General features: G+C 38.4%; 2 protein-coding genes across 2 annotated transcripts in view; both read right to left on the reverse strand.

Moving 5' to 3' along the window:
* The window catches only part of NAALADL2 (N-acetylated alpha-linked acidic dipeptidase like 2), a 65678-nt gene extending 62980 nt beyond the window's left edge, over positions 1-2698 (reverse strand). Inside the window, exons 1-2 of the mRNA XM_053459455.1 lie at positions 2505-2698; positions 1546-1677 (exon numbers count right to left, since the gene is read on the reverse strand). Of these exons, the coding sequence (XP_053315430.1) occupies positions 1546-1677; positions 2505-2630 (258 nt within the window). The 5' untranslated portion in view covers positions 2631-2698. The remainder of the gene's footprint in view (positions 1-1545; positions 1678-2504) is intronic.
* Positions 2699-7233: 4535 nt separating this feature from the next.
* The window catches only part of LOC128484065 (inactive N-acetylated-alpha-linked acidic dipeptidase-like protein 2), a 156641-nt gene continuing 143161 nt past the window's right edge, over positions 7234-20713 (reverse strand). Inside the window, exons 6-8 of the mRNA XM_053460383.1 lie at positions 11004-11144; positions 8521-8613; positions 7234-7397 (exon numbers count right to left, since the gene is read on the reverse strand). Coding sequence (XP_053316358.1) covers positions 7234-7397; positions 8521-8613; positions 11004-11144 — 398 coding nt within the window. The remainder of the gene's footprint in view (positions 7398-8520; positions 8614-11003; positions 11145-20713) is intronic.

Consider the following 20713-nt stretch of genomic DNA (forward strand, 5'->3'; position numbering starts at 1 on the left):
GAAGTTGTAGAAAGGTCACTGGCTGCTAGAGTTAGGTTCTGTAATTGCTTTCTGTGTTATGTCTGCCTAATTTCAAAATGTCGTTTTATAATCATAGTAGAAAAGTAAAATTAAAACAGCCTAGGATTGTGTTATGAACAAAAATGCATATATAAATATATACTATATATATATATATATATATATATATATATATATATATATATATATATATATATAAATACCGAATATTGATATACCGTATATATATATATATATATATATATATATATATATATATATATATATATATAATTTTGTAAATCAATAATAATAATACATATTCTTAATCAATAATACATAGATTTTCTTCCTAAACTGGCTAATATTTTAATTGTAGGAAATTAATTTCACAGGTTCACTACCAATATGAAATCCATATTTTGTCAGATGTTATCACAGTTTTAGGGATTATAGGCACCATAGCTTAAGGAGCCAGATAACTGTGGGAAGATTCTGCAAGGAATAAACTACCTTGTCTTATCTTTGTCCTGCTAGATTTCTTTTGCACTGCAGAGATGTGGATTTGTACTTCTGTATTTTGGACACAATCTTCTCTTACACATAGTTAGTAGTTACTTGATTGTTGCCATGTTTTATTGCTTATCTACACACTAATACTACCACTTGACTACATCATAGGGCAAGGAGGTTGTATACTAAATCAGGCCATATAGAGTTTGCAAAACAGGGCTCCAAAGTTTGACAACTACCATAAAAGACCTGTTTTTCTACTTATGACATGCAATTTATTTTTCAATGCTGCGTACCTCTGGTCTTCTTTCAAGAGACACCAAAGCCCTAAAAGCTTACCTATCAATCTAAGTGTTTATTGCATTCCACCATATATATATATATATATATATATATATATATATATATATATATATATATATATACACTCACTGGCCACTTTATTAGGTACACCTGTTCAATTGCTTGTTAACACAAATAGCTAATCAGCCAATCACATGCCAGCAACATGGCATGCATTTAGGCATTTAGAAGTAGTCAAGAGAACTTGCTCAAGTTAAAACTGAGCATCAGAATGGGAAAGAAAGGGGATTTAAGTGACTTTGAACATGGCATGATTGCATTTCAGAAACTGCTGATCTACTGGGATTTTCATGCACAACCATCTTTAGGGTTTACAGAGAATGGTTGGAAAAAGAGAAAGTATCCCGTAAGCGGCATTTTCTTGGTACACTTTGGGCCCCTTAATACCAATTGAATGTTTCCAGTACCTTGTAGAAAGTATACCACAAAGAATGAAGGCCGTTCTGAAGGCAAAAGGGGGTCCAACCCGGTACTAGCAAGGTGTACCTAATAAAGTGGCCAGTGAGTGTGTATATATCCTACATATGTGAGGTCTGCAGAACCCAGATTATAATCCTTGAAAATATGCCCCACATTAATAGCTTGTGTTGTATTGCGAGATATTTATGTTAATGCAGCATTTTCGTTTTACATGGCTCAGTGACAATATTTAGTGTTATAGTTTAGTACCTTTTTAATAACGTCTGTCACTAACTGCAGTAGAGAGGGTGAAGCGATAGATCGAAGACTGCTTTTTCCACGTATAGGATTTTGAAGTCCAATATATGCCACTGCATTGTTCTCCAATATTCTTTTAAATTCCTGGCACAAACATGAACATGCATATTAATTTGTGTAGAAGGCTAGTGACCAATATTCAAGTGTAGTATGTTACGCTTACCTATAGGTGCAAGAAAAATCAATAGGTCCTATCCTATCTGGATAGATCCTATCGGCATTAAAAGCCTACAGTGCCAATAAATTAAAATGTGTTCAGTAAACTGAATGGATTCTAAAATGTTTTTGATACAAGGAAGACATCAAGCACAGTCATTGCTAAAGCAATTTCTTCTTTTCTAAAGAACCGAAAAAACACGTTCATACTATTGTCTATAAATGCATTTTTTTTAACTGACTAACTATATGAAGAAGCTATTGTCTGATTTGACTAGACCTTGAGCAAATTTGCAGTATATTATCCCTACACTTGTCTTCAGTTTTCACTCTTTACTTTTGTTTTTTTGTGCTAATATCTAGCCTTTTGTGTTAATGTCTAATATATGAAATCTATAATAATAATATTTTTCAAATGTATTACATTTGGAAACACTGGAAAACTCTGCTTTTAATTTATAATTATTTAACTCCCATTAACTAATGTCCATTATGCACTGAATAAAAAAAATAAAAAGTATTTTAAAATGAGATCAGCACATCTCTAAATACATTTTTATAATAAGCAAATAATCTGGTGAGTATACAAATTGTTCTTCCGGAGTTCAAATTCAAAGACAAACATCCTTTTTGGAAAATTGTGTTAAACTACATTGTTTGATGTAACAATCATTTTGCTTAATTCATGTTAGCGCACATACAGTTTACTCAGTTGACAAAAGTACATTTCTTCATATGTAATTTTAGGTTTTTACCTCTGCCCATTTGTAAGATCCAATATTACCAAATGGCGAGCCACCCCATGAGCAGAAAAGGATTGTCCTATGAGGTCTCCATCCTTCCTTGACTTTTAACATTATGGATTCAATAATTGATGTCATAATTGCAGCACCACTGGCCCACTCTTGGATTCTTTCCCCATATGCACTTTTATGAGGAGTACCCAGTATGATATACCTGTCTAGAAAAAGAAAACATCATAAAAGATGTAATTCAAATACATATGAACAAAGTCATTTGTGGACTGTGTTTGTGAAATAAAACACAGGTACATACATTATCTGTGATTCGCCATACTCTGTTTTGATTTGATGTATCATAACACATACTTTTTTAGTGTTAGATATAAGTTGTTTGAACATCAACAGCAAACAGTGTGTAAATGGAGCAACAGAAGTGAAAATGATTTGTTTGAACATGAGGTCCATGATTTAGTATGTGTGCAAAGCCAACTTTACGCTTCATTAAAATGGCCCAAAACCTGTCGCTACTCCTGCAAGTAGGGCTGAAACATCCATATGTTATTATTAATATCATTATTAACATTTTTATTCATATAGCTCCAACAATCTGGTGTAGTACTAGTGAGCACCAGCCAAGATGACTCCAAGGGCTCAATGTAGAATGCTCAATGAGATAAAATAGAACACTAAAAGCTTGAAGGAATCATTGGAACTGCTTAACATCTCTGTTCATAAGTCTACCATAAGCAAAACAGGCAGTCCATGGCACAACACCACATAGGAAGCCGCTGCTATACAATTTAACATCCCTGGTTACCTGAAGTTTTCCAAAGAGCTCCTTGATACTTGATACTGGGAAAATGTTTTGTGGACTAATGAAGCTAAGGTTTAATTGTTTGAGAACAAAAAAGGACACTGCATACCCACATGAAAACATCATCCCAATGGTGAAGTATTGGGGAGGAAGCATTGTCATCCAGGGCTGCTTTGCTGTCTCAGGGCCTGGGCAGCTTGCCAACATCGAGGGGTCAATAAATTCCCATGTTTACCACTGTATCATACTGGATAAATATCAAAGTACGTCAACTACAGTATGGTTTATTTATTTGTTGTATTGTCTAAATCCTTACTTGACCAGCTAGTTGCAACATGGCATGTTTTCTGCCTGTGACTTTAAAACTTTGTCTATTCTTGATGTTCCTAACCCAATGGCATAAGGTCTTATCTCCTGGCAAATACTGAAATTAGAAAGAATCTTCTCATTACAAATTAACTTTAGTGCAATTGCAATAAAGAAGGTCTTAATGGAACTCAGTCTTTGTTTTTTCCCCCTTTTTATATGATCTCATGGTAATAAAACTTCTGACATGTGTTTACTGTTATGACTCTTAGCTGTAGCGTTTGGCATCTCAATTAATTGCTCCATTACTTCAACAATTTGAAAGTGAACGTTTTTAAACATTTTCTTGGATTTTAACATTTAGCAGCTCAGTGTTATTGTGTTAGTTTGTATCAACAGCTAAATAAATACAAATACTTTTAGGTCATCTACAAATAGTTTGATGAGAGAAACTTTTTGTTTAGTATGCAGTAGAAAGAGGCATCTGGATTAAAAAAGAGAAATAAACAGGAAATAAATAAAGGAAAATGAAGTTCAAAAACAGGATAGATTAAAAGCAATAAAGTTAAGTAGATTCTTTGTTTTCGAATGCATGCATTAAGGAAAATTAATTGTTTTCCAAAAGTTTAGAACATTTAGTGAAGCATACAGACTTTCAGTACAGCTAGAAGATAGCTTCTCAGAATATTCAATATGTTTTACACTTACACATATTTAAAACAACATTGACATCAAGTATTGAACAAAAATAATTGAGGAAAAGTTTAAAGTCTACAACAACATTAGCAAGAACCGTATGTGTATGCTATGGGAACAGCCGTCATAACTATTGTTACCTATCTATCAATCATAAATTGCTCATTATTGTTGAGGCAGCCTTTTGTAAGGTTAAGAGCACACCTGAGAGCTTATGGGCTCCAGCAAACTCAAAGCCTATTGACGTCTGGGGCGGTCCAGCTGACATCAATGGGCACACCCCCATTTAAAGGAGAAATTGTGGGGGGGCGCGTCAGGACCTCACTCCTGCGACCCGAATAATTTGAGTGTTGACTTGGAGAACCTGAGAAGCAGCGATTCTCCCAGAGTTCTCTTGGCCAAACCCAGAGAGTTCCCAAGCATGGGTAAAAGTAGTCTCACTTGACTATTCATTATGAAGGGCCAACACCAGCAAGTCCCTTCAGGAAGAAAGGTCTGATCTTTCTAAGATCCTATATAATGCATAAATTGACGAACTGACGAAATCTCACTGATTTGAGGATACAGCTTTATGCCCTTGATACTCCCAACTATAGTAGAATGCATATTTTAACCCTTTAAGGACCAGGCCTCTTCTATATGTATTTTGCCAAAACAATAGCTTGTGAAATCAATGGCAGCACTTTCCACACACGTGTCCTTTGCTTTGAACAAACCCCTGCATGTAGCATTTGTAGAGTCAGTACTGGAGGTATGTAGGGAGATACAGTTAGGTCTCCAAATGTTTGGACAATTTGGCTCTGTATGCCACCACAATGGATTTGAAGTCAAACAACCCAGAAGCAGTTGAAGTGCAGACTTCAAATCTGGTTGAACAAAAAAAATTTTACGAATTGCAACCATTTTCATACTCAGTCCCCTTATTTCAGGGGCTCAAATGTAATTGGACAAGTCAACACAATCATAAACAAAATGTTCATTTTTAATCTGTTGAGAATCCTTTGCAGGCAATGACTGCTTGAGGTTTGGAATGCATGGACATCACCAAATGATGGGTTTCTCCCTTTGTGATGCTTTGCTAGGCCTTTACTGTCTCTAAATTCAGTTTTTGTTTGTTTGTGGCTCTTTCTGTCTTAAATTTTGTCTTAAATTAGTTTCATCTGTCCAAAAAATGGCTAATCTGGCCTTTCCATTCTTGATAGATAGAATGATAGAGTTGGATAATGATATGCCTGCCTCCTGGAGAGTGTTCTTCACTTGGCTAGATGTTAAGTGAAGGGGTTTTTCTTTACCATGGAAACAATACTATGATCATCCATCACTGTTGTCTTCTGTGGACGTCTCAGCCTTTTTGTGTTGCACCGCTCACCAGCGGTTTTTCTCAGAAGGCACTGTTGATTTGGCCACTCACAATGTTCCTGCTATCTGCTATGGATTTTTTTTTTTTTTTCCCAGCCTAAGGATGTCCGGTTTCCTTTGCATTGTGAGCTCTTTTGACTTCATGTTGTGGGTTTACAGCAACAGCTTCCAAATGTGAATGTCACACCATGAATCAACTGGACTTTTTACCTGCTTAACTGATAAAGAAATAACAAAGGAATATCCCACACCTGTCCATAAAACAGCCAGTCCAATTACTTTTGGTCCCTTGAAAAAAAGCTGCACGTCCTAAACTCTTCCTCTAATTTGGATGTGAACTTGAGTTTCCACATATTTACAGACCTAACTGTATTTGTTCAGTCGGACACATCTCCATTTAGCTCGGGATGTGGAAAAGGGCAAATGCATATGAGGGATTATGTAGAATTTGCCATGCATTTGCAAAACAGGAAAAAAAGTTCAAAGGAACACACAACTATCATATGCATTAAAGTTCACACAGCTTTATTGTTGTCCAAAAATGTTTTATGTTTTCAGTGGCTGCTGTTGAATCCCTTGACTTAACTATTTTAACAGAGTCACAAATAAAAAAATATCTATAACCGTACTATAATAGAAAAAAACATAAAAATAGAAAAAAAAAAACAATGTTGTCATTATTGTGTTGACTATGAATCCCCACCAAAACTGTTGGGACCCAAGCTCCTGCTTATCCAGTGGACTTTAATTGCTATTTAATTAGTGCCTCACACCCAGCCACCACATTGCACAAACTTTATCATGGCTTTCAAGCCCAGTGAGCTGTGTATTCAAATTTGTAATTCTTATTTACCAAGGAGATTAACTGCTGCTTGGTTGGTACTATGGATGTTTTCACAATCAGTGATTTTTGCTGCTGCTGTGCATGATTAACTTTCTAACAGCCCTTCCAATTCATTTTGACAATATATCCAGAAATGCTAGTTTTGTGTGTGGCATTGTTAGCAATTTATTAATTAATACAAGACCTCCAGCCAAAATGGATGAATATTACTTTAACATAACCAAACATTGAACATTGCCTCTGTCAAATGAGCACATGTCCAACACACAGGTATTGCTCCTAGGAACATTGGTCCCACCCTTGCACGGACTAGATACCACCTATTCAACACTTTTTGGGTTACATCTAACAGTCCAATAAGTTGTGATAAACAGCCTTCTTCAAATTATATTTATATTCCCCTCAAACTTTAGCTATGGCAATGTACCTCGCTAGGCCTATGCGGTAACAACCCTACAAGATATTATACTGTATATACATGAAGTTATGTAGAGCAAATATAGTAATTGGACTTGTAATAAATATATAAAACAGAAACATAGTTAACCCACTCTGGCTCCACAAGGACTCGTAGTTCACTACTCCTTCGCATCATCACAGGAGTCCGGCAGCATATACAGCCCCCTTAATTCTAGACTATCTTTGGACATTGAGTCACTAGCCCTGATTTAGGATGTAGCTTCATATCCTTAACTAGGAACGTAGGGACATCCTCTGTGGTTTCAGATTCTATAAATCCATTCAAAGACTCCAGATACAACAAATTCATCCTTGATGATTTCAATAGAAAACTCTGGTTCCTGTGGAGTCTGCTTGTCGAGTGAGGATAATCCAGCATTCCGAAGCCATCCAACTTTGTCCACCATCTGGCCTGCCTGCAGTATCTCTTAAAGGAACCCGCACACCAATGTCAGCGGGAGGCTTGGGACACTAAATAAGATGCTGACACCTCAGTTAGGTGCTCAGTTGTCTCTAGTGCTAGTCACTGCAACTAAGTGTGTTTTCCAGTTCCAGTGGTTTTCCCCTAACCTATATATATATGTTTTTTGACCCGGTTACCATATCTGGACAACTTCTTCTGTGTTATGCTCGGGAACCTGTCCATTATATGGTTAACCCGTTGCTGACCTCGACTTGTTACACAACCATGCACTTGATACCTAGCCACCCATTGCTGACCTAGGGGTGTTCGACCACGGATCTGATACCTGTTAACCCGTTGCAGACCTCATCCTGCTATAGACTACCTATTGCGGTCCTGTTACCATGTGGCAACCCTAGCCCTGTTCTCCTCCTGCTCCCTGGGAGTCATTTTGTTATGGCAACTATTACGACCAAGGGTTGCAGTTCAACTATTTCAGGTAGGCCCCAGTATTTCTTTTAGCTGGCCAGCAGAAACAATCCTCGTGTTAGGCAACAATCACATTCTTGTTGCCCCAGCAGGACTCCACCCAATCTAAAACAACATTTAAATAAAACAATATAGCCCAGCACTCAGTAAATTGACGTTTTTATTCCATCATGTGGAAAAGTTTAGATCCAACTACAGGATCTTTTTCAAGCTATAAACAGTTGTGTACAAACAGTGCAGTTATATAACAAAACACAAGACAGTCAAGATTGTAAACCGTTAGCAGTTAAAGTAACATACATACTTCTACATATATCAACCACAATTATGATATATAATAAATTCAGACTGTCACTTGTTCAGGGTGTGAGCCTTAGCTAATCAATAACAATTAACGTAACATACACACTTATAAATATAACAACCACAATAATGATACTAAATTCAGATTCCCATTTCAGATTCCCATCACGCCCTGGACAAACGGGAATCTAAATTACAGCCCTACATAGTATATATAGTGATATGCTCATGAAACCTACATACTGTTTTTAATCATTCTCATGCTTGTCAGACAGGTTTGGTTTACCAGACACAACATTTTCAATGTTCAAGAAATATATATCTTTATTTTAGAGAAGTATAAATGTCAACTTGCCTGGGAGAACTGCTCCTCTCAAGAATCCAAATACATTTGTTATGTCCTTGTATGTGGGTGCCGACTGAATCTTAAGATGGACTTTACTGTATTCTTTTACAAAATGGAAAAAATAAAAAGAAATTAATGCATACTAAATCCTAAAATGGTTATTGATAAAGCTTACAATAATCACGTTCAAGTACAGAAAATAATTAGTCATGGACATGATAATGTACTAATAATTAGAAATCTGTTTCATTTAAATAATGTTAGGTGACAATATTTAAAAAAGAAACAAGCGTGTTCATGTTCAAATCAAATTCCCTCAAGTGTCGACAAATATGGTCAGAATTACATTTTCCTTTGGTATCATGTGCTAAAGGCAAATATAAAAATCCATTGAAATACATTTCCATTAAATCGATTTTGTTGCAATAATCTGTACTTTGTGATAAACAATTTATCGTTCGTCACTTAGTACATTGCACTGCATACGTGTTGAGGCACATTATATACTCATCCTCAACGGCTTATGTGTAACAGTTTGGATTCTTGAGATCACATTCCAAGATCCCTCAATATCTAATATTTGTGCTGTGATGCTTTAAAGCATGTTTATGTATGCTTTGTGTGTGTACATGTTCCTGAGTATGTTTACCAGACTCATTCAATTTGGAACAGAATGAAGGCCCAGTCAAAGATTTACATATCCCGCCTAGGGTTTTGCTGCAAGCAGTAACAGAGGCTGGACATGTTAATTTAGAAATTGCAAAAGCCACAGAGCCATTGAGAATGTCTTCCATTCTGAATTCATTAAACAAAAATTAAAAATACAGAAAAGAAGCACTACAGGAATAAATATACAAATAGAAAAGCATTTTCACAATAATAAAATGCATAACAAATCAAAACTGAAAATGTGTATTTATGGAAAACAAATTCATCCAGTGTTTCAAAAATATAACAAGAAGAAATACATGAGATAAGTATTTTTTTGTGTTCATTTATTTATACAGAATCAAAACCATCCATCAACTTATATCTAATTTACAATGTTTCACTCTAATTCTTGTCTGCTCACATCATTACTCTGTTGATTTGTTGTTTTCTTTTAAAAATAAAGTATTTTTTTTATCTAGAGAATGAATGCCCGAGGGCTCAGAGCTAGAAACATTACAGATGTTTTCTTAACACAAAGCCTAGATGAAATTAAAGAGTACAAAATAGACCTCTGCTGAGGGGAAGAAAACATAATGTATATGCTGGAGGCATATGCTGAAACTGCCTATGGCTTCAATTCTAGTAGTGGTAGCTAAGCCAATTCAATCATAGTTGTCCAACAATGTTAATAAAGTCATTCCACCACTTTTGGCCTAGGAGGATATATATATATATATATCTATATATCTATATATATAGATATATAGATAGAGAGAGAGAGAGAGAGAGAGAGAGAGAGAGTAATGCACTCATGATAAGAACCTCCAATGTTGTGTAGTAACTTTACGGAATCATCTGAAACTATTGGCAACTATGTTAAACCAGTAGCATTGTATTATTCTTTTACCACCAAGTTGGGCATTATGAAAAAAATAATTGTATAACATTTACTTGACAATAATTTTCCATGTGGTGAAAATTATTAGAACAGTATAATGTTATAACAAATACCATTTCACAGACAAGCACTGATTAGAGGTTTCATAAATATAGTGACTGACATTTCTAAGTAGATAAGACACTTTTTTTCATAACTCCTGTGGTATTCTGTAACCCACTATATTCAGTAAAGAAAATTACCCTGTTTTCATTTACTGGTTTGAAAAACAATTTGCATAGGAATTTAATCTTTTGGCAAATTATGCACACAAAGTTTTGCACAATGTAAAGTGTGTTACTTAAAATTAGACTTGTGCATTCAGATTCATAAGAAATGCAAATTTACAGACAAATTCAGTGATTCTTACAAAGCCACAAAAATCAGGTCAGACCCCCCCCATAAAATGCATTCTTCCAAAATAAAAATAAAGCACTTAGCTGACACAGAAAAAAAACCTGCTTCTGCAGGTGCTCTCCTGCATAGTTCGCCTTTCGTTGTTTGAAGAGCTAATCGGTGGCAGGAAATAATGGGAGACCTTTCCACAAAATGGCTGAAACTGACTGGAGGTGAGTATGACATTTGCAAGGAAATGTATGCAGAACTTAGCTGGAGCATGGGGAAAGAGGCAAAGACACGTGAGAGATTCTGCAGAATCCCTCCATGCATTTGCAAATGGGACAAAACGAAAAACTTAGGAGACCACGCAGCACTGCACAAATGTGCATATGATGGCTGGAGTATTAGACATAATGTAATATTACAACAGAATGGTCCTTAGAAGCATTGTTTTCACAAGGGCAAAATATGCCATGTTATACAAAAGCATTACAGTGCTGTGTTAAACCAAAAATAAGGAAAACTGCTTCTTAACTTAAAGTTAGTACAACATTTAAATTATTACCTGTTTCTGGTAGCATAAGTGGAACACATTTTGTTTGGCTTGTAGAGTCAGCTATTCTAAAAACCTTTTGTAAAAGCGATACAGCCACAGGTTGTACCAACAGTGAAGAGAAATTCTGTGTCAATGGCCAGTAATTTTTATCTAAATGAAAGAAAAAAAAATTGGTTAGATTAGAACACCAATTGTTCAATGAAAAGAAAATAGTACCGTATTTGCTCGATTATAAGACGACCCCGATTATAAGACGACCCCCCAAAATCTGAATATTAATTTAGGAAAAAAAGAAAAAGCCTGATTATAAGACGACCCCATAGGAAAAAAGTTTTACTAGTAAATAAATAATAATTCATGTAAACTATTTGTTTGTTTTTAATTTCCTTTTATTTACCAACCTGCCCTCCAGTTTTGCACATCTGCCCCCAGGCATGCCTTATGCCCTCCTATATGCCACTCTGTCCCATGATATGCCTTTTAACCCCCTATATGCCACTCTGGCATATAGGGGGTTAAAAGGCATATCATGGGACAGAGTGGCATATAGGGGGACACTTACATACTCAGACACTACCCACCCAGACACTTACCTACCCACCCAGACACTTACCTACCAACTGAGACACTTACACTTACCTACCCACCCAGACACTTACCTACCCACTGAGACACTTACACTTCCCTACCCACCCAGACACTTACCTACCCACCCAGACACTTACCTACCCACCCAGACACTTACCTACCCACCCAGACACTTACAATTACCTACCCACCCAGACACTTACACTTACCTACCCACCCAGACACTTAACTACCCACTCAGGCACTTCACTGTGATGCCTCAGCAGGCGCTTGCTGCAGCTCCCGCGGGATTACAGCATGACGCTGTGTGACCCCGCTAGGCCCCGCCTCCTCCAGAAAATTGAAGAGGTCTGTGCAGGGACAGCGCAGTACCGCCGGGTTCCGGTCTTCTGGAGGAATCTCCCCAACCGGCTCTGCTTCCCCACAGTGGGCGGGCTATCCGGGGAAGGTATGCGCTTATGCAACCTCGGCTGCTGCCGGCACTTTCGCCGGCGCTCGGTGATAGACGCCGGCAGCAGCTGAGGTTACCATACAGGAGGATCCAGGTCCCCTGCAGCGATGCGGGGGATCTGGATCTTAGTCTAATAGTCAGACCTCTATTTGAGGTCTGATTAGAAGACGACCTCGATTATAAGACGAGGGTTATTTTTCAGAGCATTTGCTCTGAAAAAAACCTCGTCTTATAATCGAGCAAATACGGTAATACAAAGATGTTTTCCCTCAAATGGGTGGTCCCGTGTCGTCGGTAGGAGTTCCCTATTTAAAGGGAAAATAGGCAGGGAGTGGGGCGTGTCAAGACCCCCCTCCTGCGACTCGTAGGATTTGAGTCTTGACCCGGAGAACCGGTGCTTTACCAGGCAATCCCAGGTATGGTTGTAGGAGATCAGAGGAAGAAGCTGGATAGTGTGGCATGTATTTAAGAAAGTTTCTCTAGTAGCTGGAGAACAATTATCGATCAAGTTCAGTATCAATACGTAATGGAAAGAGGTTTTTATTATAAAACCTGGATATATTTCATAAAATCTGGCAACTATGGAAAGCATATGTAGGTGAAACAGTATAAAACAATGATGATGTATATTTAAGCACAGGTTGGATCTAAGTAAATATAACTTATATAGCAACTCCAATAATCCCTCATAGTGCTTTCCCCAGGGGATGATTGTTAAATGGTTTATCTATTATTGTAAAGTGATATATGTTGGATATAAATGTAATCACAGTGGGCTTATATTTAAATATCAATATAACTATTGGTAAAACTATAATATACAATATCTGTTCAAAAAAATGAAAAATAAGTTAACTTGGATTCATTTGTATGTGAAACACTTTGAATAAAAAACAATAAATATTAAAAAGAGAAAGTTTCTGAGAACATTCATGTCTTCTTTAAAATGTCAAGCTTTATATGGTGCGTCTTTTAGCTAGAACAGGGCTTTGAATATACAATTATCAAAAACAGGTGCTGCCTGTTTTTTAAGTAATATTGTTTGCTATAGTGGGATGTTTGTATTAGAATATAATACAAACACAAATAAGCCTTAATTGAACTACTTAATAAACACTGTATTGTTGGAAATACAATATCATTTGGTGTGCATGTAGAATTACTAATCACTGCCGAAACTATACTTATTTATATAAGCATAAAAGCCATGGATAAAATCATAATACTAATGACATTTTTAACTGGGTAAGACCTGCATAATAGCAATATCAAAACCAGCTGTTATGCTCACAATTTGTCATTTCAGTAATATATTTTCAATTATTTTTCTATGTTAACAATCTCATATAAAACCCCAAATGTGACAAATAAGTTCTTTCCACTAAAGTATTAACTTTAATATCATGTTTTAGTCAACAGAATTAAAATCTATGTGCTAATTGGAGACATACTGTTGCATTATTAAAACCTGTTGCCTAAAGCTTGACACATCTCCCTTTCAAAGCTTTTCAAGCATTAAAAAGCATGTCTCTGTCTCTTTGTACAATTCCCTTGATCATAATGCCCATTTAATGTACTGTAAAAATATTGTCAGTCTCATTTCCCTCTATTTAAATGAAATTTAAAGTAGCAGATTTGTTTTTTTCTTCCGAAAACATCTCTGAAGTAAGATAGTTTGTGAAGAATGTAATAGTGCATGTGGCCATCATTAAATGGTCTTTCTTTTCTCTCCTCTCTCCCTCACCCCACTTTTATTTTTCTCTTTTTTTCCCCTCTTTCTTTCTTCTCTCCGTCTCCCTTATTTATTACTTAACCCCTTTTCCCCCCTTTTTCCCCACAACATTATCTGGCAGCTTCCCAAGACATTTTAACACTATCCAACAGAGGATAGTTTGAGTGACTATGAGATCACAGCTGGAGAATTATTTTAGTTGCATATTGGGGTCAACAAGTCTCCACGTTTACAACACGCTTCACCGAAAAAGTAGGCTCCTTCAAAGTGAGAAGGCTTACTTTTTTGGGCCTTAGGCCTTAAAGAAGACTCAATTTCTGTAAATTGATTAATTATTTCATCACAGCTATATTTATGTTCACTATATTTCTTGCCACGCAGTGATTATGGTACAACAAAACTCTTATCACTATATACTGTGTCAGACATTGACGGTGGAAAAACATAACACCCATTACTTTATGCTGAGCTGGCACTGACTGTGGCACATTATAATTCCCATCAGTATATACTGAGCAAATATTGATGGTGGTATACCATAACTCCCATCACTTTATGCTTAGCCATGCACTGATTGTGATATAGCATAATTACTTTTACTATATACTGAGCCAGACATCGACTGTGATACACCTTAACTCCCATAACTATATATTAAGCCAGCATTGATGGTGGCACAACATAACTCCAATCACTTTATACTGAGCCCCGACATTGATGATGCTAAGTATATAATGATGGTAGTTATGCTGTACCACTGTCAATGTGTTGCTCAGTATAAAATGATATTATACTGAACCAGACATTGACGGTGGTATAGCATAACTGCCATCATTTTATACTGAGACAAACATTAACAGTGGTACAGCATAACTGCTATCATTTTATACTGAGCCAGACATTGATGGTAGAACAACATAGCTCCTACTGAGCCTGACATTGACCGTGGTAAAGCATAACTCCCATAACTATATAGTGAGCCAGAGATTGACAGTGGTACAGCATAACTCCCATCACTATATTGCAAGGCAGACATTGACAGTGGTACACTATAACTCATATGACTTTATACTGAGCCACTTATGGTGATACACCATAATTCCCATCACACTCGAACTCACACATCTACTCAAGCTTTCTCACACTTTTACAATGTCTCCCTACCTTTCAGGTTTCTATGTTTCCTTTTCTGTAGATTCTCTTCCTCTCCTTCATCCTCCTCCTGTTCTCCTCCTGAACCAGGATATGTGCACCATGATCTCCCTGTACCTCTAGCGGTGGGCAGTATAGTCCACCTCTGGAGGAGCAGACCACCCCCTGGGTACACAATTGGCAGACAGGCCCTAGACCTTTGCAGGACCTTGGCCCATGCTCGAATGTCCATTGGGTCAGTTCTCCTCTGCCTTGAACCATTTAGAACATAAATCCAGCCCTGCATTGATTCATGAATATTACATATGCCCCAATTTGTTCTGATACGTCCCTAAACATCATGATTGAATTTCCATTGTTAGCGTATTATTAAGATGACATTGGTGATGTGCCTATTTTTTGTTTTAATTAAACAATTAAAAAGCTATTAGTTTTATGTTGAATAACTTCTTCCAGTCCAGTGAGCAAGATGCCATCAGTCTTCAGAAAATACACAGGGGGAAGCAATTTAATATATAAATGTTTAGCTCTGACATGCATTCTCTTTTTTATGGTAAAGTAACACTAAAGATTTCAAAACAATGTAGCAGTCCATGGAGCCAATTAGAGAAACCAACTAATACTCCTTTATTATGCCAAATATGATTCAAAAATGCAGCAGCATGGCCCTTAATTAGATGGAATAGTTTCATCTCATATCTTTAAACAAATAGCAGGAGAGGTAACATTAAAGAATGGTTAAATTAAAGTACATAGTCTTAATGGAAGAAAGTACAAAGTGTGAGGGCATAATTAATGGATAATACACCCTGAGGCACAAACAATGAAATACTCAGCTTTCATGACACCTATGAAAAGGTTTTGTTGTATTTAAAGAGTTTTTTTTTTTAATACTTCCAAATCAGCATGAAAGAATCCAAAGAGTTTTAGATTCAGTTGATGTTTTGACCTTGAGTGATATATAAATTATGCAGTTGCTTACCATTCTCTCATTCTTTGAGCATTAAAAAGGAGTCAAATGAAGCAAATGCCTTCTTTATAGCCTTTATGTTACAAAGCCAACAACAGTACTGACCATCACGAAGCAGATGTTGTATGTAAAGAGTCAAACATTGAAGACTGAACTCCATTAAATTAGTTTTTGCAATACAGTTGAATCAATGCAATTTCCTAGCACTTTTTCCTTGAGCTTGAAGATTACATTTTTAGATTTACTAATAGGTAATTTTGCTCTAATCACCTTTAGAGTTGGATGAAAGATATTTTCCCCATGATGTAACTACAAAGATTGCATATGCTTTTGCATAACTCTCGTGGCAATGCCAATGGATGCGTAAGTAGGGTGCACTGCAGCACTGATTTCAATAAGCATGCAAACGGTCTGTTTATGTGGTATGTTCTGTTTATTATGACATCAATATCATAACATGTTTTACATGCCACCATCTCATTCTCAGATGTGATTTTAGCCAGAATTTTTTAATCACATTTTTATTTGATGTGTACAAGTAATTTGGACCTCTCAAAATTTCAAGGTGTAGTTTTTCATTATATACAATGAATCAGTTGAATTTGCACTAATCATCTGCATACCCCGCATACCCCGTTGAATCACTTTGTGGTTGTCTCATATTTCTTTAATTCTATTTTTACCAGTCAGTCTACCTGTAACTAAGTGCAAAAGTATTTTAGACATGTATCACAAACCATGCTTTTACACCTTTATTAACGCCAAAAAGATGACTCATAGAATTTATCCCATTGTGTAAATTTACTTCTAATATGTTGTCTCCTTTCAGTACACAAGAGATGAATGATTAGATTGTAATTTTATATAGTCGAGTATCTAAAGAGTGGTTCTTATTTTCAATATTTAATCATAATTTATATGTAATTTGCACTATTATTCTAACAATACTGACCTGTACATCTCATTGAATGGCCTAGATTTAAATTTAACACTTTAATACTTTAATACTTGTGTGCCGCCTCTACCTGATTTATTTTGATCGTGCCCTATCTCCACTACTCTGGACTGTTTCACGAACCTCCGGTAGTTCTGCATTCTGGGCTCCTTCTACCCTGCTAATACAGACACCAGCAAGTGCCTGACATAATATCTGAGCCATACATGGAGTCCGCGGGGCTAGCAGAGGCCATTACAACTATGGCCCACCAAGTAACCCCCCTTAATCGCACTGTGGGAGAACTCCAGGCGGAAGTGGCTGATCTCCGGTATCAGCTACAGGAACTTCGATCCGGACGCTCTGCACCATCGGCCCTGGATCCGTCCAATGCTTTTGCTCATGCAGGGGCTTTGGATCCCGAACCTCATATCGCGATGCCTGACAAGTTTTCCGGGGAGAGGTCCCAATTCCGGACTTTTCTTACTGCCTGCCAAGTGATGTTTACACTCAAGCCTCGCACCTTTGCCTCTGACCGTGCGAAAGTACACACAGTAATAACATTACTAGCAGGTGAACCTCAGCAGTGGGCCCATCACCTTCTTCGTACTAATGACTCGGTCCTTGAATCCTGGTCCACATTCCAGTCAGCTTTAACCAAGATCTATGATGATCCCCTAAGAGCAGCTACTGCCCAGAACACACTGCGCCACCTCAGGCAAGGTAGGCGACCAGTGGAGGAGTATGTTACGGACTTCCGTCAGGCTGCTGTTGAATCCATGTGGAATGAGGTTGCCCTCCTTGATCAGTTCCGTCTAGGTCTTTCAGACCCTCTGAAAGATGAACTGGCACGCGTTGGCATCCCTACCTCCCTGGAGGTTATCCAGATAGATCGTCGCTTGCGTGAGCGTAGACAAGAACGTACCTTGGGATCCAGCCCTCCAAGGCGTCAGCTCTACCAGGCTCCTGCTCCTGCTCTGGCTCCAGCTGTTGTCCGATCCCCTCAGGCCTTCGCACCCTCCACAGAGGAACCTATGCAAACAGGCCTCTTTCGGGGACCACTCTCTGCTGTGGAGCACTCCAGAAGAAGGACATTGAATCTCTGCCTTTACTGCGGCAAGGCAGGCCATATGCTCCGCGAGTGCCCAGTGAGACCCTCTAAGAACGGAGGTAAGCTGTTTACGTTGCACACTGCAGAGAGACCCACTATGTTTCATTCTGCTCCTCACTTATCCGTCTGTCTCATTCTACAGTGGACTGAGGGCTCCGTCACCACATCGGCCATGGTGGACTCCGGTGCCAGCGGGAACTTCATGGATTCTGCATTTGCTTCTGCGCATCGGATACCTCGTCTCACCAAGTCTAGAGCTCTTCATATTCACCTGGTCGATGGTAATCCTCTGGCCTCCGGTCCAGTTACCCAAGAAACTACTCACCTTGATCTTCTCCTTGGAACCCGCCATCACGAACTTCTTCAATTTGATTTAGTCCAGTCCCCCATGTTTCCTGTTATCCTCGGTTTACCTTGGTTAAGACTGCATAACCCCTGTATAAATTGGGAGAAGGGAACACTCTCCTTCTCCTCCATCCATTGCAAAACTACTTGTTTGTGTCAACCCACTCCTCCACATGGACAGTTGCTTTCTCTAGAGTCACAACCTGTCAATAAGATAACGCCGGGTATTCCTCCCGCTTACCACATTTTTGCCGATGTTTTTGAAAAGAAAGGTGCAGACAAGCTCCTGCCTCATCGCAGTTACGACTGTCCTATTGACTTGCTTCCTGGTGCACCTATTCCGTATGGACGCATTTATCCTCTCTCGGGTCCTGAACTCAGAATTTTAAAAGACTATATTGATGATGCTCTTAATAAAGGGTTTATAAGACCTTCTACTTCTCCAGCCGGTGCAGGGATGTTCTTTGTGGGAAAAAAAGATGGGAGTCTGCGTCCTTGTATAGATTATCGCGCTCTTAATGACATTACAATAAAGAACCGCTATCCTTTGCCATTGATACCCGAACTTTTGGATCGTCTTAGCTCTGCCCATATTTATACCAAGCTTGACCTGCGTGGGGCCTACAATTTGGTACGGATAAGAAAGGGTGACGAGTGGAAGACCGCCTTTCGAACACCGTACGATGTACGGACATTTTGAGTACGCCGTGATGCCGTTTGGTTTATGCAACGCCCCAGCGACATTTCAACATTTTCTGAATAATGTATTTCGGGACTATCTGGATGTCTTCGTTGTTATATATTTAGATGACATATTAACATACTCAGAGACCCTGAAAGAGCATAGAGAACATGTGCACAAGGTTCTCATCCGGTTGTGCGAGAACAATCTTTATGCTATATTGGAAAAATGTGCATTCGAAACATACACAGTGGAGTTCCTCGGTTTCCTCGTAACCCCCCAAGGGGTCCAAATGGATGACAAAAAGGTTCTGGCCATCACTTCCTGGTCTTGTCCTACCAACAAGAAAGAAGTCCAACGTTTTATAGGCTTCGCTAATTTCTATCGGAAATTTATCCGTGATTTCTCTAAAGTAATACAACCCCTTACACTTTTGACCAAAAAGGAGGGTAGATTTGTCTGGACTTCTCCCGCTCAAGATTCCTTTGATCGTCTCAAGTGTCTCTTCACCTCGGCGCCTATACTTGCCTTTCCTGATACCTCCAGACCCTATATTTTGGAAGTTGACGCTTCCGATTCTGCGATAGGGGCTATACTTTCTCAAAGAAGTGGCCCTCAGAACATTGTACATCCAGTTGCTTTTTTCTCTAAGAGACTGACTCCTCCCGAGAGGAATTACAATGTCGGTGACCGTGAATTACTTGCCTTAAAATCTGCCCTTGAAGAATGGCGACATCATTTGGAGGGTGCCACCCATCCTGTATTGGTATACACCAATAATCGTAATTTGGAGTATCTCCGCACGGCTAAACGGCTAAAACCTCGCCAGGCTCGTTGGGCCCTGTTCTTTAGTCGATTTCATCTCAACATCACCTATCGTCCAGGATCTAAGAATGGCAAAGCGGATGCCCTATCACGTACAAACGAGGGATCGGAGAGTACACCAGACAGCGACGAGACCATCTTACACAAAGGCCATTTTTTAGCATCCTTTCCGTCTATGTGGGAGAGACTTCGTTATCATAGCACCTCTGAGAGATTTACTGCCCCTCGTTTCTGTACTCTAAAAGAGGGGTTGCTTTACTTCCGCGACAAGATTTTTGTGCCCCCTCCTGTACGTCAGGAGGTAATCCGTCTTCACCACTCTACTTTGGCTGCAGGACATGGAGGTTCGCGTAAGACGGTGGAGTTAATCCAACGTCTCTTTTGGTGGCCGGCTATGTGTAAAGAGATCATCGCCTATGTTTCAGTTTGCCAAGTGTGTGCCACCTCCAAGACCTCACGTCAACGACCTGCTGGACTCCTTCAACCTCTACCAGTACCTGAACGACCATGTACTGATATTTCAATGGATTTTATTGTAGACTTACCTGATTCACATGGGTATACAACCATCTTGGTAGTGGTGGATCGGTTCACTAAGATGGCCCACTTCTTACCAGCCAAGGGTCTACCCAACTCCTCTGAAACAGCCACCTTATTCCTCAAAGAGATCTTCTGTTTTCATGGCTTACCCCGCTCAATCACAACTGACCGTGGAAAACAGTTCACCTCTCGCTTCTTTCTGTAAAGGACTACAAATACAGCCCAACTATTCCTCCTCCTTTCATCCGCAGAGCAACGGGCAAACTGAGCGAGTTAATCAAATACTCGAACAATATCTACGTTGCTATATAACCTATCTTCAAGATGACTGGGTCCAATTGTTGCCAACAGCGGAATACGCCTATAATAATCAAACCCAAAGGACTATT

Source organism: Spea bombifrons, chromosome 3 (assembly GCF_027358695.1).
Source record: "Spea bombifrons isolate aSpeBom1 chromosome 3, aSpeBom1.2.pri, whole genome shotgun sequence".
Taxonomy (NCBI): Eukaryota; Metazoa; Chordata; class Amphibia; order Anura; family Pelobatidae; genus Spea; species Spea bombifrons.